The 25,255-nt window shown below is 36.2% G+C and overlaps 1 protein-coding gene and 1 long non-coding RNA gene across 4 annotated transcripts in view; one reads left to right on the top strand and one right to left on the bottom strand.

Moving 5' to 3' along the window:
* The window catches only part of LOC113065447 (low-density lipoprotein receptor-related protein 1), a 100,357-nt gene extending 86,320 nt beyond the window's left edge, over positions 1-14,037 (bottom strand). For both annotated transcript variants that reach the window (XM_026236688.1, XM_026236687.1), the window contains exon 1: positions 13,477-14,037. In XM_026236688.1, the coding sequence (XP_026092473.1) occupies positions 13,477-13,573 (97 nt within the window). In that variant the 5' untranslated portion in view covers positions 13,574-14,037. The remainder of the gene's footprint in view (positions 1-13,476) is intronic.
* Positions 14,038-22,749: 8,712 nt separating this feature from the next.
* Positions 22,750-24,912, top strand: LOC113065446 (uncharacterized). Of its 2 annotated transcripts, none has more exons than XR_003279024.1 (5): positions 22,750-22,811; positions 23,743-23,851; positions 24,201-24,264; positions 24,562-24,799; positions 24,867-24,912. It is a non-coding gene; the product is annotated as an uncharacterized LOC113065446 (long non-coding RNA). The 2 variants fall into 2 exon arrangements; XR_003279023.1 differs by lacking the exon at positions 24,201-24,264 and adding an exon at positions 23,997-24,086 and having other exon boundaries at positions 24,615-24,799.
* Positions 24,913-25,255: the final 343 nt, after the last annotated feature.

The raw sequence follows: 25,255 nt of genomic DNA, 5'->3' as shown, positions 1-25,255 counted from the left end.
GAATGTGCAAATCAAGGGGGACTGTTAATCATTTCAGAGCATCCGAGTCTATGGTGAGGAATCAAGAAGGCCTTTATTTGTCCTTCTGGGCCTGCACCCAACTGCAAACATCAGGAGCATCCCAAAAAGGTGCATCGGCCAGGACTCCTCAAGCTAAGCAACCCAAAATCACGCTGCAGTCATTTGAAATACCACAATCCCGTTATAAAAAAAATGCTGTTTCCACACAAGGGCTGGGAGCCGGCCAGAGGACCAAGGCGGAAAACACTTCCGTCTCATTCATTTGCGCTTTTTTCTTGGGCTTAAAAAAAAAAAAACCAGGACTGTTTTACATCCAGGCACCTTTAAAGATTAAAATACATTAATATTTTATCTGAATTCTGGCCGAGGCAGTTTGACCAATTTACAAGTTTGTCCTCTGATGTTAATTTTCTAGGGCAAATCTGAGATGAGTTTGGCGCTCCAGAAATGGGCCAGTTTCAAATGAGGTGAAATTCAAAAAGAAACCGGGCTAAAAACCAATCATCCATACATCACCGTCCTTCAATTTTTCCCTGTACCCTCCAGGATGACTGTCATGTTCCACAACTACTAAGAACGTATCTGCTTCACAGACAGCATAGTGGGGAAAAACACTGAATGAAAGTGGAAAAGGAACCACCATGTTTTATCAAATAGCAACATGTACCCCATGTCCACATGTATTGCTGCTTTGGGGCTGTAATCACAATTTCAAACTATTGTGAACATGCTACAGCTACAGCACTCAAGAAAGAAACTGCAGCACACCCTACTTCAGGGATCTTCAAGCCAAGAATCATCTCATTGTTTATCTCTGTTGTCTTCACTTGGACTTTTGTTGCCTTTTTACATTTTGGTAATGGTCATTTTGGGGCATTTACACCAAAATGTGCAAATGCATTTAATTGCTGCATTTATCATTTGACTATTGAATATCTGGAATGTGAGACTTGTCTGTTGGAAAGCATTATCATTTTGGAAAATATTATCTACAACCTCGGGATCATCAGGGAATGAAAAAACACGGAATGACTAACCCTTTATCTTTATTTTCTTATCTTATCGTGTTTTGTCTGAAACCTCAAGTTATTTTTATTTTTTTGTGCCATTGGACAAAATCCAAAACAGTGGGCACCAGAGGCAATTACATTGGATTTCTGCCATGATTTATAACTAAAACTAAGTCTAAAAGTATAACCATCCAAAATAGCTGTTTATATATAAAAAAAGATATGTTAATTGCCTAAATTAATCTCAATTTGAGTAATCTTCTGAAAACAGATCACTTGGTGATTAAAAAAGTAAAAAAAAAAAAGAAAGAAAGAAAGAAAGAAAGAAAAATAGATATTAAAAACTTTATCAAAAGTTAGGGTAAAATTGGACCAACAAAAACTAGTTACATTACAGTTAATAATTTATCTAGATTTTTCTAATTTCTTTTATTTTTTTATTGTCTTAAATTATAATATATGTATATTTTATATTTATATAATATATTTTATTTTATTTTATAAATAAAATATTTGATTTATCTTTTAAAAACCCCACTGACCCGTCACAAGCACTACATTGTTAAGATACCATGTTAAGTTAAAAAACATTAAAAAAAACAAAACAATGATGTAAATAAATTAAATGTAACTGTTCTTAGTTCAGCTAATTTTCAAAGAAAGAATGAATATTATTTAAACAGCACAAAAAATACATCCATTATAGGTAGCACAAACCCACTATCAGTCTAAATATTCAGACTTTACTGAAAGGGCTGATCCACCCAAACTTGACAATTCTGACTTATTTTTTATTGTGGAACATCAGAGAATATTTTTTTTAAAGAACAATAGGAACCTAACAAAAGTGATGAGAGTGAGCAAATTACGCTCATTTTTGGGTAAACTATCCCTCTAAGACGATTAGTCATATAATCTTTCAGGAAACCCATCAACCAGCTGGTTGTGAAACATTTTGCACATTCCAAATAAAAAATTCACTTTAAAGTTGATTTAAGCTGAAATGAGAGGAAGACGAGATTGAGTTGTGGGTGGCGAGTGATAAAAGGGAGGGAAAAAACAGTGGATGCAGACAGGAAAAGGGAAAAACACCTCCTGGGCTCGTCTCATCTGGGGTTCCCAATCCAAGCCAGCTGCTGTTACCTTTATATGTGATGGCGGCAGTGAGGCCAGCTGTGAGAAGCATGACCCACTTTCAGCCCCTCAGTCTCCACTTCCCCCTCACAGCGCACCGCCCCTCCAAATCAACTCCAGGCCTCGGCCACACATTCCAGCACCTTTTAATTGATTTCATCTGCAGCCTCGTCCTCTGTGAGGATATGGGCTTGTAAAAGACTTGAGTTTCAGAAACGTTGCTACATAACTCAATGTTATGCATTCTCAGGAAAATTCCTGAAGGTCCTGTTTGTAATTACAAGTTGTAGATACATCTTTAGGAATGTCCACCGGCCTCCTCCACATTACACCACTGAAGTCCAATTTCAATATAAAATCAAGCTCAGAAACTTTTCAAAGGAGTAAATTGACATCTGAAAGCAACAATCAGGGTGCATTTTCACTGATGGTGACTGGTAGCATAAAGCATGTTTAAGTTATATTTCATATTTAAAGTCGTTTACTGATTCAGGTCTCGACAAAAAGGACTGCTCTCGTGACAGTTGATGGATTTGTCACTGGCCCAATCAGGCCGCTGCCACGTTGTCACAAAAAGTTTATCATGTTGTGTAGCTGACTGGGAAGGTTTTTTTTATTATTATTATTATCTTGGCTTGGTTTAATGCATTTAAAGTAGTGCTTATATGCAGTGCTGCTTTGTGTACAGCAGTAACAAAGTAAACACTGCTGTTCCATAAACACCACCTGCTGTCAGAGAGTGAATCTGCGACTCATTCAGCCCTTCTGCTGTTTCTGTATCATGCAGGTCTTTTATGTGGCATAATTTCACGAAGCTAAAATCTTGCAAATCAAATTTTGAAATTATACAGTCTAATTTAAATCTTCTTTTTTTTTAGAAAATTTTGAAATTATCTTTTTTTTATCAATTAATGATTAAAATGCAGTGGTTACCACTTATTTCAAATGGCTATGAAAAATCAAGGTATAACACAGTAAAGAATATGGAAATGTTATTTTATACATGACAATTACATTTCTGTATGTGAGCATCTACAAACATAAATCCTAAATCATTTCATTTGTCTCTTTGTTCTATATGTTCTATGGCGTTATTGCTTGTAATTTGTTTACTGACTGTTCACTTGATTGAACTTTATAATTGTCAGGCTAGTAGGTTTTGGGATGAAATTGAAATCGAGAATTGTAAAATGTCATTTGTATCTAAAATATCGCACAACCCTACTCCATATTCAAAGAATACAGAAAAAAAATGTATTACAGTTTCTAAAACAATAATAAGCAGAACAACAGTTTTTAACAGTTTTTAAATGCAGCAAATCAGCATTAGAATGATTTCTGAAGGATCATGTGACACTGAAGAATGTAGCTATGCCATGAAAGGAATAAAACAGCAGTTCAAAATAGAAAACATTTCAAATTGTATAATATTTTGCAAATAATATTTTTTATCAAATAAAGGCAACCTTAAAAGTATTTTTAAACATGGAAAAAAATGATTAAAAATACTAATTTGATTCCTGTATTTGACAATCATTGTTAATCTTTCCAAAAAAAAAAAAGACATTGTTAAAAGTAACTTTTTATTTTTTTTACTGCCTATACGCAATCAGGTTTTCAAAACTCCACCAATAATATTAGGACATCCAGCATTGAGGTTGCCTATACTACAACCAAAACTGCATCAACTAAGCAACATCCAATTAAATCACTGTCAGGGGGAAAAACTTCTGCAACAAAGCAGTTCTTATCGCTGCATTTGGCTGCCTATTCAGCACAACAGTGCGGGACCCATAGGAAGGGATATGGGTTAACATGGTAAAGTGAGACCAATCAGGTTACATTCTCTGCTCACACAGCTCTATTTCTGTGTTGGGACACAGTGTCAAATACAGTCCAGCGACCCATCTGAGAAACATCATACCGAGCTTGGACATCCACCTCATTTCAAACTTAGAAAAAGTGACTTTGAAAACACACTGATTGTACTTAATACACACTCAAGCATGAAGACACAAACAACAGGACAATACAGTCCAAAAGAACTGTTCAGTGAATACCAGGGCACCATGAACATAACTCAATAAGAATAAACTAGTTAGTTTGGGTGTGTTTTATGATGATAACCTGAAAAAAAAGGTGAATCCTATTTATAACTCCTTCATTTGAACAAACACACAAAGGTAAATTTGAACCCATGTTTGCAAAGTTAACCTAGGATTTACTGCACATGAATTCCATTCCTGTCTCTTAAAGAGGACATGTATCATCCTTCAGTTACCTAGGCCACTATATCCAATCCCAATGAGTTATATTCTCTAATGAGAACATAAAAGGCCTTAAATGGCCAGTTCTTTTATAAAATACGTGAGCACATACCAAGAGCATAAAGATGGCTTTCAGATACCAGATTGTGTAAGAGGTCTAGACGAGACAAACATATATCAGTTACATATCAGTGATAAGAAAATAGCGCAAGCTTTGTCAGCCATGTAACCACTTGTCGGATGGTCATTTGACTTGAGAAATAATCTCAGATTTGACGTTCCCTTATCATAACCCACCCTGATGTCTATCTTGCAGTACAGAAAATGTAGCTTCCCAAGACTAACGGATATAATTCACTTGTGAGCTACAGGCAGTGTGATGTATTTATTTGTTTGGTTAATTTTACTTTAATTTTAGCTAAAGAGTTAATGACACTTTATTTGTGACAAACAGAGCAATAGACAGGATTTACCAAGACCGTCCGAGGAGCTGCCAAGACATGTTCCCAGGCGTAAACTACTTTTGAAACTAATGAAGGGCGTTTATGATGTCCACACAACACCTGTTTCTTTCTTAATACCAGTCCTTTTATATAAACAACACAACGGCTGATTACAAGTCAGTCTTGAGTACAAAGAAGGCCCCAGGTCATTTTCATGATCGTCAATTCTAGTAAACGTCCATTCACCTCCAGGCTAAGTACCTGTAACTTTAGAGCTGAGCATTTTAACGGCTCTGGGTTGTGATGCAGACAGTCTTTAGTCACAGCACAAAAGATGATTTGGATCTGAATTGCTTTCACACATGAGCAGACTCTGACAGGCAGATGTGAGAGACGATGACGAGTGTTAAAACACTAGACAAAAGCTTTAATGGACCAAGCTCATCTGGAATATACCAATAAGTGGAGGGACAGGTCACACAAAAATAAAAGTTCTGTCATTATTTACTAAACTCATGTACCTTCCAAATCAATGTGCTTTTATTTTATCAGCTAAACATAATGGAAGCTTGTGTGTGTGTGTGTGTGTGTGTGTGTGTGTGTTTGTGTATAAAAGTGAACGGGCAAAAGAACTGATGAGCTCCAAAAAGGAAATAATGTTTAAATTGGCTTCACACTTGGAAAATATAGCACGCACATCATATCTGTCACTTTTAATGGTTTATGATGTCATTTGTCATCTTGAATACAGACCCTGTTCACTGCGTGAGAAAGTGCAGCCAAAACATTCTGGACAATAACTCATATTTCATGGGGAAAAAGAATTAGCAAAATCTTAAATGTGAATAAATGATGACAGAAATATCATTTTTGGTTTTGTTTTGTTTTAAACTGCAATAAAAGAGTCCTACTCGCTGACAGTACACTAGGTATTGAGAGTAAAACACTACTGTTCAAAAGTATGAGATTTTTTTTTTTAAGAAAAATATTTATCAAGATTAACATTAAATTGACCCAAAGTGGCAGTAAAAAAGCATAATGTTTAAAAAAAGTTTATATTTCAAAAACTGTTCTTTAGTTACACTCTCTTTATCAAAGAATCCTGTAAAAAAAATGCATCATGGTTTCCACAAAAAATATTAAGCACCAGAATTGTTTCCAATGCTGATAATAAAAACAAATGTTACTTGAGCACTAAATCAGCAGATTAGAATGATTTGCCATCACAAAAATACAATTACAAACTACACGGTTACACTTATATAAAACAGTGAAAACAGAACCGAAAAATACATAAAAAGACAGAAATATATGAAAGAGGTCTAGCACATTAGTGTGGGATCATGACAACTGTCCTCAACATTTGAGCAGACATGTTTGTGCCTAATGTGAGGAAGGAAGAAGGCAATCGATTACAACCTTCAAAAACATCAGATCATCAGACTCTAAAGAAACGGCCAACAATACACTCATGTCTGCGTCCTACGTCCTAGTAGTTGACAGAATAATAGCACTTGATAAACCGCTCACTTATGTTTCCTGTCACTGGCACGTCAACAGCACCCATCCACTTCAGTTTGCTACACGCAGCAATGTCTTCCTGGGTGTAGCAGTTAAATAGGGTAAACACCAATGTTGCATACTAAAAACAGCAATTACAGCACATTAAACTCACTACCATCAACAATATCCTTTCATCCACAGCTCTCAGCCTCTCACACAAGGAGGATCCATGCCATATCTGGTCAGTTACGCAAATCCCTCAGTCGCAGAGGAGTCTAGCGTGTATCCCAGGGAGAGGTGAGGTTGAAAAAGGGAGATTAGAGCCTCCTCCAGCTCCAGCTGAGCAGTCTAATGCGATTACATTGTGCTTTTCTTATTTCAAGAGACAATTCTTGTGCGGCGACAAAAATAAACAGATTTTCCATCAAAACCGTGAATAATCTTAAAACAGAACGTTCCGGGTTCTTTACAAGCCAATCTACGGCCAACACCAGAGAGTCACGTTTAAGACACACGTTGGCTGTTACTATGCTATTGAAAGTCTAAAAGCAGAAGTATGAAAGTTTTTTTTTTTTTAATAAGCACTCATATTAATTTATTATTTCAAAAAATGATGTAAATTAAGCTTGGAAGTTTTGTGAAGCAATTAATTCACACTTAGTCCTGACTAAACTTTTTAAAATCTGCTGTGCCCCATAGACTTCCATTAAAAGCAGTGGTATTTTAGTATCATTGAGCAACTATAATTACAACTTTTTTATTTTACTATAATAAAAGTTTTTTTTATATATATATATGTCCATGTTTTCATTTTTATTTATGTCAGTTTTAGTTATTTTAGTACAACATGTTAAACTAAGTGAAAATTTACTTTAAAAATTGTTAAAAATAAACTTCACGTTTTTTTATATTTTATCATTGTTTATTTTTTTCTAATAATGAGGCTGACGTTCACATATCAGTATTGACTTGGAAATTAGCAAATACTCCATATCTTCATACCTTCAACACTATTTATAGAAACATTAAAAGATAATGTTACATACTTGCGCATAACCTACTTAATATTCATGAGCAAATCATTCATCATTCTGAGATGTCACAATCAGCACATCAAACAGCACTGACAGTGTGTGAAAGATGCATTATTCCTTTGAGTATTTTCCACATTTGAATATCTGCTGTGCAGCGTTTTACATCGAATAAAGGTTACGTAACAGACTTTTGCCTTTGCATTGCTCTTCAACTAATAACAACAACAAAAGAAATCCCAGTCTGAATGAGAATGTTACCAAGAGGTTTATAATGTAGCTCTATTCATTCATCAGATAGAGCAAAGACGGTGTGGGAGAAACGACTGGTTGAATGAACACTGAATGTATGAGTAGATGTATTAATGTATGAATGTAGGAGGATTCGTGGACTTATTTCAGGCTATAAGAGGATTGTAGAAACCTCTAAAATATCTGAGCCACAAAGACTGATGTGTAGCCTACATAAGATGAAGCACTAATCAAAGCAAAGGTTAAAAAAGACTGGTAATTATCAGTGCTAATATTATTAGAGAAAATCTGATAAAAATACAAAGTTAAATAAAAAATTATAACTACAATTAAAAACTGAAAATACATTAACATGACTCCGAAAAGACCTTGGTTTTTCGTACAGTCTTTATTAAACGCAAAAATGTCACTATATACCAATAACACTAGACTGTGCTGAGAAATGTAACATGTTTTAATACATTTTTAAATTATACCAGTTTGCACAATAACTTTGGCAGTCCTAAAATCAGTGGTTATTGTTAACAACAACAAAAAAAAAAAAAAAACGATTACAAATAAATATTAAATGGAAAAAAGTTGAAGTAAAATTGAAATAACTAAATATAAGCTAAATATAAAAATAAAGTCAAATTTGATTACTTACTAATTAGACTTCATAAACATACCAAAATGAAATGAAAGGAAATCCCAAAATAACCGATTCAAACTGTTAGTAAATAATAAAATACTAGTATAGAATAATAATATACAAAGTAGGACTGCACAATTAATCAACATTAAATAATAAAGGCAATAAATCGCGATTAGGCAGAAGATGCGATTGTCATGCATATATTTCAGTAAAGCAAGGTTCTGTGATGAGTAGTAAATCTCCATCCCAAGGCCAGAGGGTGCTCTAATGCTGAACGCTAAAATCCAAATACGCGCAGAAGAAGAAATCTAGGAAATGCAAATCATGCAGCTGATTAAACAGAAGATTTACCTACTTTAATTGATTCAACGTGACTAATAAACACATGACTACGGCTATATGGTTTATATGGTGCTACCAGATGGAGCAGCATTTACCACACAGAGCCGTAGATCACTGAGAAGCTACGCAAACTGAAAAAATAAAGCTGTCATTATCGTGAACGATTTTGTCGATTTCGTAATCCTACGATTATATCGTCTGCAATTACGAACGTGATTTTGCATTGCTTGTCAGAGAACTACGGCTACGGAGAACCGGCTTTACTGATCACAATTAATCAGGCAGCCCTAATACAAATATCTATTCCTAAAAAATTTCAAAAATTATTCAACAATTAAAAATTGTGGACACCACAAAGATGAAACTGAAAAAATGTATTAACAGACATGGTATTAGTAAAACTGGTCTACTCCGATAAACAAAACGACATCAGTTCTCCTGCTCCAACAATGATTCAACACAAAGCCACAAGCTCCTGCTGTAGTCACTGACAGCAGTGGGATTCCAGCTTGGGCCCACTCACCACCTCCGCCTGAAACCACTGCAAGGGTCACTCTGCATTCCATCAAGCCAAATGCTAACATCTACATTAAATCAGTGCCTAGCATCAAATGCCAAAATGTGAGGCAATGCCTCTGCAGACACATACTCCCACTCCTTTAAGCCAAGGCCGATCACTAATGGTCTGCTTTCCTATTCCTCCCCATATAATGTCTAGGCTAACGATTCTCCTACATCCAGATAGGGTTCCAGAGAGGGTTTAGGTGGAGCAAGACAATACAGCACAGGAACTTAAACCCTGCCTCCATCCACCAGACCATTTCCTCCTCTTTTCCACAGAAGACACAAACCCATAGATCATCTGCATATCACAAAACCATTCTCATTCTCATATCATGCCAGGAATAAATATATATATATATATTTTTGTATATTTAGATGAGGTTTGTTCAAATATAGAATATTTGTTTATGACCGTTATCTTAACTTCCCAGAATAACAAATAACCCACATCCACCAGGCCCCGAATCCTGTCTAGACAAGATAAAGGTTCATCTGAGGTCTGCTGAGGTTTACTTGGATTCTTTTTTTTTTGTGGTCTCAACTAAACCTATTATCAGAGCTCAAGAGAAGTGACTCAGCTGTGCCAGTCAAAATCATCTGACAGACTGTCTGAGGTGGCAACAAGTAGCCAATGACTCAATCACATAACTTGCTACACTACTCATATTTCAGTACTGCATCAACAGTCATATAAATTACATAACCTAACAGTTTCCTGAAAGAACTGATGATTACTGATCATTTGAAGGATTTAAAGGGATAGTCATCCCCATGGGCGAGGCTAGCCCTTTTTTAGGGGTGCTTCAGCACCCCTAAAAAGGAGCTCAGCACCCCTAAAACTTGGAGTGAGAAATGTTGTTATTCTCATTTTTTTGTTCGTCTTTTACACGGTTAAATAATGTCCAAAACATACTTCGTAGTTTGTGGTTTAAAATGCATGTGTTAAGGAGGAAAATGAAAACATCCCAGCATAGCAAATGGTGTCATCCTCTTCTCTTCTTCTACTTCTCCTCTGTACCTGCACCGCTCAGCACCACCGTCATCCAGCGCGAAACACGCAGAGTGAGATGTTGTGTTGTGATCGTTTGTGATGCAACTAAGTTGCTCCAAAGCTGTGTCTGACTGTTCTTTCCTTTTACCTAGAGTTGTTCCGATTCCGAAACCATATCGTTGAGTACTGGAGTCAATATCCTGAATCACCATGGTGGTACACCTATAATAAGTGTTTATTTTCTGCCTATTTTAGTCCGGCGGGTCGCCGCCGCTGTGGAGTAGCACAGGACCTGGGTGACTCGTCCATAGTCATAAACCGAGAGAAGTAACGCCGGTTACAATGTTCTTCCGCAAGACGCATGTAGTTCTGTTTATTAACTGCTAGAGCGTGAAACAAAAACAGAAGCGCGACAAATAAACTGCGTACCTGTGTAGTGCGTACGTGTGTCTCTGTAGTTAAAGTTTATCTTTAATTTGTTACTCATTTGAACAATCGGGAATCATGTAAACATGACGTCACTTGCGTCTTTTCTGCTCAGTCGTCATGGAAACATGAAGCCCTGGCGTTTGGAGTGAAAACAAACGACGTATCACTGAAAACACTCACTGTGGCTTTTTTAATGAATTGTTATCAATTCCTAGATTTATATCTGTTATTTTTCAGTTGTGGTTGACTATCAAACTAGACAATAAAAGAAAGTTTTATGTTTTTTTTTTGCTGTATTTATTCATTAACCACACACAGGATTTAACCTGAACCAGGCTTAACTCCTTAACTCCTAGCATTACTCTCTCTCTCTCTCTCTCTCTCTATATATATATATATATATATATCTATATATATATATATCTATATATATATATATATATATATATATATATATATATATATATATATATCTGTGTGTGTGTGTGTGGCCTGGCAGTGAGCAATGGACATACGAAAATTCTTTAAAAGAAAAAAGACAGATTCAGGTGAGAGACTAGGGACAGTCCATAATGACCTCTGTTTTTTTTGTTTTTTTCTGAAAAGTGTTAACCTAAAGTAACAGATAATGCAAACCAGCTGTTTTTGTATCAAATTACTTATCTAGGCAATGGTCCCCTGCTTTTATTATTATTATTATTATTTTCAAACTCACTAGCTTCTCTTGTGAAATGAATTTGTAATTTAAAAAAGTTAAGCCCAATAATAATAATAATAAAGACATTTAAAATGACACGCCTCTGTGTGTCTTTTGATCATGTCATTAAAATCTGCAAATGGTCTCATGGTCTCATTTTTGTGACATGACAAACTGACCTCAACTCTCCTGCCTACAATATATTTGGGTATGATTGTCAGTGCCAAGGGAAAGAGAGGGAGATGGCGAAGGAGAAAGGGAAAGGGAGAGCATGGAGGAAGAACCAGGTGAGGAAACAACAACAATAAATTGACATATAGTGAATAGTGGCAAGCAAAACATTAACTACTCATACTCCTATACAAACTTATTGGCATTAAGTAGCCTATATTACATTTTATTTTTGTTGTAACATTATTTTACACCACATTTTTTCATAATAAAGGAGGAGGAAAACAACAGGGAGAGTCCATAAGGGATGAAAGGGGAATTGACTAGTGAAAGAAATGAAGAGATAGCGAGAGTGCAACATACAGACCACCAAAACTGAGATAAAGGGAGCAAATATGTATGCCATTATGGCTGATGAGGCCAGGGATGGAAAGACAGAACAGTTGACATATTGTTTGTTTTTGTGTAAAAATAGGCTGGGTGGTAGCATTGGGGCTCATTGGGTGCTCAGCACCCCTAAAGCTCTGACCCTAGAATCGCCCCTGGTCATCCCTAAATGACAAGAGGGTGAATAAATGGATACCAGAAATTTCATTTTTGGCTAAACTATACCTTTTAAACAACACAACAACATATGCTTTACAGTAAATGTGCAATGCACAGACTAGTGAATGACTAAATAACAAAAGTTAATCACAATCTTTGAACTTCTCTTGATCACGCCTTCATTATGCATTTATTTCTTGGGCATGAGCATTACATTTGGATCTGCATAATTCAAAATGTGAGCCATTTGCAGGACAGTTTTCTGAGCCATACTTAAAAGGACTGTTGAATAATTTATACAGATATCACAGAAAACTTTCTGGAGTATTTATTCAAAAGGCATCCGGTATGCTCAGTAAGCACCATTTTCCTTTCATTTAATTGAATTGTTATTTTTAGCATAACTTCAAAACAAGTACTATATACAAGGAATAACTAGGTCAAGCTCTTTAGTGTTTTAAAAGATTCAGCATGTCTTATACCTTAAAACTGCATAATGTCATACAATGACAACCATACTTAAATTGCATAAAACATATACATACATACATATACACACATACATAAATATATATATATATTTTTTTTTTACATTTTTTGTATAAAAACAAATGCTCCACTTGATTTACAATGTAAAAATCTGACACTTGTAGTAAAACTAGTCGACGAGCATCAAGTGTGCACACTCAAATGACTTCTATCCAAACTAACTGAGCAAACTTGGCCTAAGTATTGATAAACATGCAACAGTTTTTGGAGTAAATAAGAGCAGTTGCCCTGAATCTCTCAGATAATGACGTTTACGTCTCGCAAAACAAACGCTAAAGAACCGACAGGACTCTTTTGTGGGCGAGCACGAAGAAACACTAGCAGAGGATGTGCCTATCCGTGCACTTGAATAAACCGCTAAGAATGCGGGAATATGGAGCGTGTCCACTGCATGCAAATAGACCTGTGGCGAGCTGTAACAATCCATGCAAGCAGGAGAATAACATTTGACAGACATTTGAATTTCTACACGACTCCGGCGAATGCACAGGCCTGTGGAGCTATTACGAAATAACTCAATTCCCACATCTCCAATCTGTCCCCATAAGGCACAAACGTGTAAAAAAAACGGGCGATTTGTGGATCTGTGTACAAATGCTGATAATGCGAATGTTACTAGCGAACTAGCGCGAGTCTGGATGAGGATAACAATGACAGATGTAGCAATCACGGCACAGGTGATGGCAAAACTGCGCAAATACCCTCCTCGGCGTATTTATTTATTCCAAATCAATCCTGAAAACCTGATCACACTGCAGCCCATACTGGGTGTCGAAAGCAGCAGCCCACACGTATCTTGGTCACTATCACCAGGCCATGTCTGGAAAACTTTACAGACTGTCTCCTAAATGCATGCATAGACAAAATAACACGTTTAATCGTGGTTACTCACCTTCAATGGCTCTGATGGGATCTGCTATCTGTATTGCAAGAACTAAACCCAGGTAAAGCAATCCAACGGTCAACATATTTGCATTGCAAAATGGCATTGCCTATGGAAATATCACAATTGTTCACGTAAGGCTGGATTCAAACACCTCATCCGAGCCTCACAATTGTCCGCCGTTGTTTTTTGTGCCCTCCGACACGCTAGCAAACGTAGCTGAGCAGACAATAATGCACAGCAGACAATGTGTCATTAAAATCTAGACATAAAAAGGCTTTTCCAGCCTAAAAAAAGGGGAGGTGGTGTACAATGGCACGGTCATGTATGTTGCTTACTGAATAACAGCATGCAAACAGAGGTATGTGGTGTCTTATCTAAAAAGAATCCTTAAAAAAATCAAAGCGGTCTTCTCTGTGATCAAATTATTCTTTTTGCAAAATCAGGATAGTAAAAATGCAAGATCGTCTGGTGGCGGTCCTCGCTGCAAAAAAATTAAAATAAAAAAGGCTCCTCTTTCAGAGCCCCACCGCTTCTGATGCTGGTGGTTGCAATTTGAGTGAGGGGGAGAAAGTGGAGCCTCTACTGGACTGCTGCATGACGTCACCAGCCTCGACTGGAGTACAAAAAACTGTAAGCCCTACGCGTCACTGGGCTCCTGCGCATGCGCGACTCAGTTTACGGCTGACCATTTCTTTCGCTCCTCATTCGGTGGAAACTGACCCCGACGCGCAGCCATTTTGGCTCTATATTTATGTAAAGCTTTTGGCAAGATAATTGTTTGAAATAAATTATGAACTTTTACAATTCTGGTCTTGTGATACATACAGTCTTATTACTGTAGTTTTTGTTTCTTCAGGGTCAGTATGATAATATGGATGAAAAAACCAAACAATAATACTGCAAAAATCTAATAATAAACAATTTTTAAACAAATTATTATTATTATTATTATTATTGTTGTTGATGTTGTTAGTCATGGACACCTTTGAAGTAAGTTTAGGTGGTAAGGATTCCCTATACATTTCAATGCACTGTTTTTTTTATTTTTTTCAAAACTAAAGTTATTGATCAATTATCAAATCACACTAATCTGAAATGGATTAGTTGATACAGAGAGTAGTGGTGTAGTTATTATTATTATTAGGGTTAGCTATTTGTTCTTCCCTCTCTATTTCTCCTTTTGTTCATTTTAAGATTTGTTTTCTATTGTCCGTTGTCTTAAACCCTGGTGACATGGTTCCATCTAGAGGTAAATAATGGTTATTGCACGAATGGAGTTAGTTCTCATTTGCCTGGTTGTTAAAGACTCAATAGGTGAAAAATTCTCATTCTAAGAAAATTAGCATTTGTAAAATCAGTTCAAACAACACTAATCATGATGGTAAGTGGGGATTTTCTTTTTGTGCATTTTTCTGCCTTAAATCCACATGTTTTTTTTTTTTTTTCTGGAGGAAGTTTATTGGATGTCACAGTCCAAGGCGCAGCTAAACATATCTCTGGACAGCGTGGAATTACCTGAAGCTTGGATAATCCTTCTCAATAACAGCATGAAAGTGACATTTACTTTTGTTCCAAACAAGTCCAGACAGACAGCTCAGATAATACATCTCTGAATGTACCATTTTCTTATATATTTTGCACTCTTTTATGCATTCACCAACCATGAAGAGAGTGATTAAAAAGAGATCATTTCTTCATGGTAGATGCTTGTGACAGAACATCTAATCAATGGAAAATACAACATCTAAACCTATGGTTATGATAAAAGTGTCTTACCTGATATGGACAGAGTGGAAACACAAATAGCAAGCTCTTGAATCAGTCAAGTAAGGTTTAAGCCAAACTGAGATATTTTCTAATGCCACAACACATTCACATTTAGTCATTTTTGACATTTTTCTTTTTTTTTAAATTACAAATTTTGTCCTTTAAAATTGTTCCTTTCAAAGATAACTTTTCCGATACTCTTTAAATCAAATGTTGTTATTGTTAACTAAAACTGAAACTATTCAAAATAGTTTTCATTCATCGAAATAAAGCTGAAAAATTTAATATACAAAAGTATAAAATAGTCAAATAAAACAGTAATAGAATATGACAAGTACACAAAATTTAAAACGTAATTAAAACAATGAAAAACAAATGAAAAACTTTTTTTTAAAATAAAAACTAATTTAAAATATTTGTAAATACTATAATATATAATACAAATGTATAAATATTTCTTCAATAGCACTGCTCTCAACAGTCCAGTAAAAGTTAAAGGGGTCATATGATGGAATTTCAAATTTTTTCTTTCTCTTTTGAGTGTTACAAGCTCTTGGTGCATGAAGAAGATCTGTAAAGTTGCAAAGACTAAAGTCTCAGATCCAAAGAGACATTTTTTATCAAAGTTAAGACTCTTTCACGCCCCCCTAAAATGGCTTGTTTAAACCTGCCCCCACATGTCTATGTCACTATGTGGAAAATTTGTGTAATGCCGCCCCAAATGTTCACGCAAAGAAAGGCAGCGTGGTTTCAGTAACCGCAGTTAGTGCTGAAGCAGTCAAGTCAGGCAGATGCTGTGTGTATCTAGGCCAAAGCAAAAGCATTTTATTTGGCCTTCTGAAAATAGATGTATTTAGGAATCTTTAAGATTACATACAACAGAACAGCAACAAATTTTATGGATAACCGTTTCTTGAACCTTGGAGAGCTTCTGAATTAGCTACTGTAAGTATGTTTTGTTATTAGTTTAAGTATCTGCTACTGACTGTTCAAATGCAGAGTTTTGCGTGTCGCATGTCTGTGTGTGTGTGTGTGTGAGAGAGAGAGAGAGAGAGAGAGAGAGAGAGAGTGAGAGAGAGACAGGGTCACACAGTGGAGTCAGCTGTATTAATCGTCTGTGGCTTGTGTCTTTCATGTGACTGTTCCCATTTTGGGATTGAACTGATGGTAAAGCTAAGGACATTATAAACTGTATTTACATTTATTTTGAAAGAAGAAGCTCGCGATTATGAAAAGGGGCATTATATTTCCTACGAGTGCTTTGTGGTGTTCGGCCAATCACAATGCTCTGGGTCAGTTGGCCAATCAGAGCAGACTGCCCTTGTCTGGAGGAGGGTTTTTGTAGAAAACGATGTGTTTGAGAGAGACGGGGCTTAGAGGACCTACAATAAAGTCCAGTATTTGAAAAATAATGTGATTTTTGAACATTAAAGCATGTCAACATATACACAAAATAATGATCCTTAAAAAAAGCATCATATGACCCCTTTAATACATAAAATACCAATGCATAAAAATTGTGCTGTCCTCTGGGTGGCACTACCAGCCCGTTTACTCTCTTCTCTCCAGCCAGTGCACATTTTCTCATTTCAGTGCTTTTGTTCAGAGTTTGCTCCTCCAGCCTGTCTAATAAATCCCACTGTTATAGTGAACAAGATACCACACAGTTTTTGAAGATTTTACAGCTCCACCCAAGCGTAATATAAGCGCAATGATTCATGGAATACCGCCTAGACTTCTCTTCAATGAGGACCTATTTAAATGATCTAATAGATCAAATGATGTCATGGAACACATATGACTCAGTGCTTAATGAATGTGCGTAATCACTGCTAAATTTGCCATGTTTTTTTTATTTTTTTTAAATAATTTCCTTGTTTTATTTAGTGCACAGTGTACTTTAAACTAACATTTTTAATCTTGGTTAAATAACTTTGGAGTCTTTTAACACTGGAGAAGCGAAACCCTTTTAAAAAATCCTACTAAAAAAAAAGAAGAATCTTCATCTGAATGACATTTGTAATCCATAGAGAGGTCAAGACAAGAAACCCAGTCTGTGATGTGGGGACATACATTGCTGTCATGTCTTTTGGGAGAATGTGCAGCCGGCAGATGTTGTAGAAAAGAACAGAATTCCGACAGTGTGGAGCATCTGGGAGTAGCGTTGCAGGGATGTCTGGCCGCCCATGTGCCTGAGCATGTATCTGCCCTCATTCCCCAATGCTTCACTGGGAGAAAGGCTTGGAGGTGGTGATAAAGCTCATTGTACATTGGGGTATAAATCCAACAAGCTCATCGTCTGACACAGCATGACAACCATGCATGCTTAATGACCTCCTCTGCCCTAGGCATCTGTGACAATCTGTGCATTCAACTGTCTCTGAAATGCACCCAGCGCAATATTTGGCCACCAATTTGGGTAAAGCAGTCTCTTTTTTTTTCCGTTTCAAGTGAGCCATTAGATTAAGTTGTCTTGAGCCTTATGAATCTGACGGTTATTATGCCATCCTACATCAAAACATCTGGTCTCATCCAAGAGTTTCATTAAGAGGATAGTTCACACAAAAATAATGCTGAACCCTGATGTTTTCCAAACTCAATTTGGAACAGAAATGTAAGTGTTTTAATTACGCATCTCTGAAACCTTATTGGTGCAATTTGAATATGCGCATATTAAAATGTGTCAAACTGTATTGTTATCAAGTCATTGAACCTATAAAATATGTAATCACTGACGTCAAATCTGGAAAGTTACATTCTAATGTGACATATTTGAAAATATGTAATATGCGTATGTGAATGAGATTTAAGAAATTCAGCAATCGAAAAGGCAACCATGAATAAATGTACAAATTTTATTGTGAATTTTTTTTCATTTTGGTACGTGACCAACTGTGGTCCAACACCATCCCCTTTTATAGAAGGGAAAAGAGCAGCATGAACATTCTGCTAAACAACTTCTTTTGCGTTTCACAGAATAAAGTAAATCAAAGGGTTTTTTGAGTCAGTGATGCCAGAATTATAATTTTTGCTTTAAAGTCACACTGAAACCAAAGTGGCAACATATATTTCCATATTGTGACATACATCTTAGTGTAAAAGATCACTGAAAAATAAAAAATGTTGGGCAGGGACTTGGTATTATCCATCAGTTGTTGATTGGATTTTGATATGATCGATTTTCAGTTTAAAAATGGGCAGGGTTTAAGTGGACTGAATTTGATTGGAGAAATCCTGCATATTTCACCACAGAGAACATCCAGTTATGATATATTGATGAAAACGTTTGACCTCAAAGAAATTATTTACAATAAGATCTATAACATACATTTAGAAAATAAGGTTAATTTTCACTTCATGCCAAGTTTAACGAAATTAAATCATTACTTAAAATATATTTGCTTTATTTCTGTGAATGAATGCACCTCACGTTTAACAATTGACATGAAGACTGATGTCGCTCAGTTAGCAGAACGGCTCCTGAGCAGCAGCAAGGGAAAGAGATCTATGTGTGTGTGTGTGTGTGTGTGTGTGTGTGTGTGATGTCCTGTGAGGCCTAGCATGTTGTGTGGGGGTTGATTTGAGACAGTGCCAGCGTAAACAGTCCCAGACCACATGTTCTCTCAGGGCAAAGCGCCTGGCTACTCTCCAAGCACATCTGCACACAATCCCCTGCCTTTACCATCCACAGCGCTGGAGACTGAGCTGGTTACAATGGGGGGAGGGAGAGGAATGGACTGTGTTCCCAGACTCTACCAACCTGCTACAGACAGTCAGGAGTACGGGAGATGGAATTCTAAACGGTCCATGTAAAGATTCATTGAATTGAATCCCTCCCTGATGGTTTGGTTCTCAAGCTATTTTGCATACATGCATCTAGTTTGCTTTATGTATGTTTATGAAATGAGTTTCTAGCTGGAAAATACATGATGGCTCAGTTATAGCTCATATTGCATTGCTGCATTGGGATATGCTTCTGTTACCTTTGAGCATCAACATAATGTGTGAGAGTGCTATGAATAATTGGCAGCAATTGAGACCTTTTCTCTAGTGTGCGTTTGTGTTTGTGTATGCGTGTGAACATTGGGTGAATGACATCACACATCATGGACTGTGGGATGTCTGCTAGGCCAACATTACTCCTCTGGACCTCAGCCTTGAGCGAAGATGGATAGTTGCATAAATCAGGCCTGTGAATCTCCCAGCCCTGCACTGCAGATGTCGCCGAACTCAGATTGTGATTGCATTTTCCAATGGCGACAGTGGAAAGATATCGTTGCAGTGTCCCATTTGTGTTAAATTTGCAAAAAAAATTATGGAAATGTTGAAAGTTCACAACAAAAGTTGAACGTGGGCATCCTAGAGGTAACAATAAAGGATCTTTCAGTCCAAAAAAGGTATTTCCTTCAAAGGAAGACATTCTAAATAGCAGGTAGGGAAGTGAGTCAGGCTTCCACAGGATGATAATTACGGCAAGGGCCATGCTGACAACACCTGAGGAATTCAAGGTATGCGCAAACACCAAAGATATTCCCAGCCCCCATCGAGACTTCATTCTCCCTCTTTCAGTGTCTGATTAAGATTTCAAACTTATTTGCTTTGGGCATGTAAAAAAAGCATGTGAGTGCTGCCATCATTTATTATGCCATTGTCAATTTTATTTAAATGCATATAATATTTATATATGTACAGACGTGTTTTGTACTACTTTGGCTAATACAGTTGCCCAGAAAAAATATTTATAATGGAAAGAGACAAACTGAGGAATTAGATAAAATGTTAATGAATATAATGTTTTACTATTTTTATTGTTATTTATATACAAAAAAAATTGGAAAATATATTATTAAAATTATATAAAAATATTATTATACATACCATGCAAAATTTGGGAGTCATTACAAGTTTTATTTATTTATTTTTCAGCCAATATTTTTTTTCAGGAGGGATGCATTCAATTGATCTTCAAAGACATTTATAACAACAGATATACAAAACATTCATTTATTTTCTTTCATAATGCTACTCTTTTAAACAACAAAGAATCCTGAAATATATATATATATATATATATAAATATCTAGATAAATACATATATATATATATATATATATATATATATATATATATATATATATATATATATATATATATATATATATATATATATATGTATGTATTTATCTAGATATTTATATATAATTATAAAGGGTGTTGGTAAGAATCTATAGTGTTCGATTTTGCACTGTGGAAGGCCAAACTGTTTATCTTGTGTACATATGCAAATCAATAGCTCAGTGACCTTCATTTGTCCAGGACAGCTAACTGGCTTGGAAACTCTTATTATTCTGAGTGTCTGTTTAAAACCAAATTCCCTGATATTGCTGAAATGTCATAAATCAAAGGAACTGCAAGACTAAACTGAACTAAATTTGTGGCAAATCATAAACCATTTTCAAATATGGATATACATTTCCAATCCTGTTTTGACTCTTTGAGAACACCCATCAAGGTTTTAATCATTAAAATATACAGAAAGTGTAAATATGTCTTTACATATTAAACACTGTACCAACACCATATGAATGTAGCATGTAACTCTTATCTAAACATAAACAAGCAAAATGCCAGAGACCTGTAGACAGAGCACTGGAAGCAAAGAGATTTCGTCTGCAGTGTCCAAACAAAGAAATCCGAGTTTTAAACAACTATCCTCCTACATTAGCCACTCATCTGACTTCAGATAAACACTGGCGGCTCCTCAGCTGTTGCTGTGATGCTGGAGGAGATGACTTAGTGGTGTATGACTGGGTTCTGCTGTGGGCTGATTCATGATCCCAAGTGACTTTTGGGCTTTGCTGGCAACATGGTGTTCCTTGCCTACACTGTAATAAGAAAAGTAACTAAATGGCAGGTGTTGTTGTAAGAATATACTCAAAATATGTTGATATTGTTTGGGGATTATTGGAGTCATTTCAGTGGCTGCATATTTGATAATATACATAATTTGCGCATAACATTCAAAAGTCTGGAATAATGAGCACTAAATCAGCATATATGAATAATATCTTAAGGACCATGCGACTGGAGTAATGGCTGCTGAAAATTCAGCTTTGCCATCACAGAAATAATTACATTATAAAATAATTTTGATAGAAAAGAATACTTTTAAATCACAATATTATTCCAACAAGTCCTCCAACTCATACGACCGTATGGGTCGTTTGTCACTATCCATAAATACGACCCACACGAGCGTTCTCTAAATTAGCGCCCCTATTGGCAACAGGAGGTATGATAAATGAACTTTCGCCTAAATGCATTGTGGGTTTATTTTAACATGTTTGCTATTTGCGTTTTGAATTGTTTGATTTAAACTCTCCCAGATGTTCGTGGATTTTGATGATATGGATTTTAGATGACTTCGAGACATGTACAGGTAAGGTTTTCTCCCGTCTCATAAAGTAGTCGATCGTTTATGAATAATATGAGTTTTTATTTTCAAATCGATACTGGACACTGTATGTCCTATTAAACCAGTTTGACGTTCAAATCATTTAATCGAAATCTGCAGCTTTATAAAGTTAGTTTTCATTGTGATATTCGTTTGAAATTCGCCTGTGGTGGAAAGAGGTCATGTAAAAGTCGCGCATTTACCATGTTTTTACCATAGTAACATGTCGCTGAACCATGTCACGTGTTATAAAACCTCAGTAACCACAACTCAATGTATCTCCCGTCATAACTGTAGTTTTACTTTGGTATTTGTAGTATAAACACGTTACCATGCTTTTCACCACAGTAACTGTGCTTATTGTGTACTCTTTAGTTAAGTAACACATTTGCCATGCCTTTAATACCTTTTTGTAATGTAATTGTGATTCAGTGTTTTTTTTTTTTTCAGTTTTGCAGTTTCTTCATATCACATACATCTCCAGCTCCTACAACAACATTCAGTGTCCAGCAGCTCTTTATGATGCTCTCTCTCTCTCTCTCTCTCTCTCTCTCTCTCTCTCTCTCTCTCTCTCTCTCTCTCTTTCTCTCTCTCTCTCTCTCTCTCTCTCTCTCTCTCTCTCATTTTCCTTTCCTATTTTTCTGAACTGTAATTCATAAATAAGTCACACATATTTTTCTTTCTTTCTCTTGTTCATCATGGCATATTTTCACAGCTCAGAATCAGATTTTGATCAGTTCTTGTATTAACAGGGAACTTGTACTCGAAGCTCAACTTGAAGAAGTTTCCAGTGAAGATGAAGTCCTTCAAAGGTTCGACACAGGTAATGTTGAAGATATGTAGTTATAACTGATTTACTTTAATTAATTTATCCTTACTTTATGTTAATAACCTTCCTTATAGTCCTTCCTTTCAAATATTTTGTTCACAGATCATTTCTAACACACTGTCTAAACATGTATGTATTAAAACAACAACAACAACTTGTTACTTTTTCTTTATTCCAGCTGAAAAGGAAGACCATGGGCCTGTCAAACCTTGTTTGTGGAGAGGGATGAATTTGACCATCTTGTGTGTTTACGGAGAAGACCAAAAGCTGCTAAGGCAGATATTTCCAGAGGTACGTCTGTGTTGATCTGAGCACCTCGACAGAACTTTACTGCAGTTACATTTTGCACCGAATTTTATGTTTTTTACTTTTTTAAATACCTCACGACCCCATCAGTACAAACCCTGTGCTATGTCAAAGTATTAATAATTCAAACAATTTCAGCAAATTCATATGATATTGTACAAGCGTACTCTCCAGCTTTTCCTCCTGCTGTCATTGACCATCGCCTCAGCTCTCATGCAGACTGTGTCCATTTTAAGTAGTCAGAGCGTTATATCCTAAAGTTTATATTGAGTCCAGTGTATTCTTTATTAGCACCGTCTTAACCCGTTCTAACAGTACATGATATCTGTCCGCACCTCACAGTCTGCCTTTATTTCCATGTTGATTTTAATTGAACACGTCTGTTTAAAAGCAAGTCAGGAAATGCTGTGTAACTTGTCATGTGACACATCAGATCTTCAGTTAATTTGGCCAAATTAGATCATTTAAGGCTGTTCACACCAAGAATACTAACTACAATAACTATTTTAGCATCCACACCAACATCAACCAATGATAAAGTTATGTTTATTAATATACACACTGCAGCGACGTTGATGTCTGCCACTTTAAATGATCAAGCTTTTGAAATGTGCATTTTGATTGACTGTTTAATGTTCATCAGCTGGAAAATATATTCCACTGATGTTGTTCCTCTGTGTCATTAAGTATGGACTCATCCTTGGTATGAAGAGGTCTTTAAACTGCTTACAACAATCCTGCTGCATGTTATAGTGTAGAAAATAATTGAGAATAATATAGCTTGAAGATACAGCTTTCTTCCCTCTCATTTTGTTAAACTCAAACGCAAGATTTTGCCTTTCTTTGCTTGTTTGTCTTCATCTTAGTCCTTTACTCTCTCCACTCACTCACACATTCTCTCTTGCTCTGTTGTAAGGTACAAACAGAGCGGATGGTTGCATGATGGCCTCTTTCAGGTTTGTCAACTGAATGTCTACTAGTGTGGCTCAGCAAGTTCCTGTCATGATCAGCCCTCTCCAAGAAAGGTTTGTAGAAAATTGTAATCAATATTCATTTAATCCTCTAACCTGAATCTTTTGGTGAATTTACTTAATTATATCTGTCTTAATTCATATGTAATAAGCAATAGTAATTAAACATGGGGTTAATAGACATATTTTTGTTTTACAGCTGAAGAGCAAAAACACAAAGAACATCAGTCCTGTTGGGGATGAGGAATGAACATGGCTCTATTGTGCCCAAACAGAAAAGAGTGAAAAGGTGCTCATCCCCATTGATGTGTCTGTATTCAAGCAATGCATTAGTACAGCATATGATGTTGATCTCTATTCAAGTCAGCAATTATCATTTTTCACATATACATCTTTTTATAAGTCCTAGAATGAACAAATCATCAGGGCATCATTTCTGGAATTTGGGCAGAAAATGACTGAATATGGTGAGTACTGACACCTGCACCTGTATTCACCAAAACTATTTTTCTTACGGACTTACAGTTTTTGAAGGAGGATGAAGTCAGTTGATGGAGAAATGAAGAACGAGATGTGTTGTATATGAAGACTTCAGATGCAAAAGCCTTTAAGTTCTGTATGAAATGTTCTTCTAAGAAGAATTTTAGAAGAAAACTTCAGGTGGAACTTAGATGCCTTTGCATCTGAAGTCTTCATATGTACTATGAGTTTTCAATACATAACTGATTTGTTATGACTGTTTTTATTATTTTCTACTTGTACAGAAAGACTGCAGTAGAAGGAAAGCTGGTACTGAGAACATTTGTCTTCACTCCAGACTAAAGAGAAGCGGGTCTGAGGCCAGAGATGGAGGAGTCAATGGTCACCAAATGCAGCGCTGCAGCCTGAAACTGTGAAGACTGAATTCCCAAACAGCTGTGTGACTGCACAGATGTTACGGCCATAAAAGAAACTTCACAACTGAGAGCCCATACCTCCAACAACCTTCAACAGGAATCAATGGTATGTCCATTACAACAATTCTAAATAATAATAATATATAATTGACACAATGATTTTGTCTCTCCAGGACATCTACGCAAGGTTTTTCTTTTGTTGAGGACCGTCAGAGACTCATACACACACCAGCAGCCTCATACTGTGTGCACTGCACTCTATCAGCTACACTGACTGGACTCTGACTCACTATTATTCTGCAACCTGATATTCTGTTTGCACTAATTCATACTGTACTGAAAGTGAAAGTGACGTGACATACAGTCAAGTATGGTGACCCATACTCAGAATTTGTGCTCTGCATTTAACCCATCCGAAGTGCACACACACAGAGCAGTGAACACACACACACTGTGAACACACACCCGGAGCAGTGGGCAGAGGTATATCTACAGTATACAGTGATTGTTGTTAATTGTTTTCATTTTGTTCTCTCTGTATAGTATAGTATTGCACTATATT

The sequence above is a fragment of the Carassius auratus genome, chromosome 48 (genome assembly GCF_003368295.1).
Source record: "Carassius auratus strain Wakin chromosome 48, ASM336829v1, whole genome shotgun sequence".
Classification (NCBI taxonomy): Eukaryota; Metazoa; Chordata; class Actinopteri; order Cypriniformes; family Cyprinidae; genus Carassius; species Carassius auratus.
This window is presented reverse-complemented; position numbering and strand designations above follow the sequence as displayed.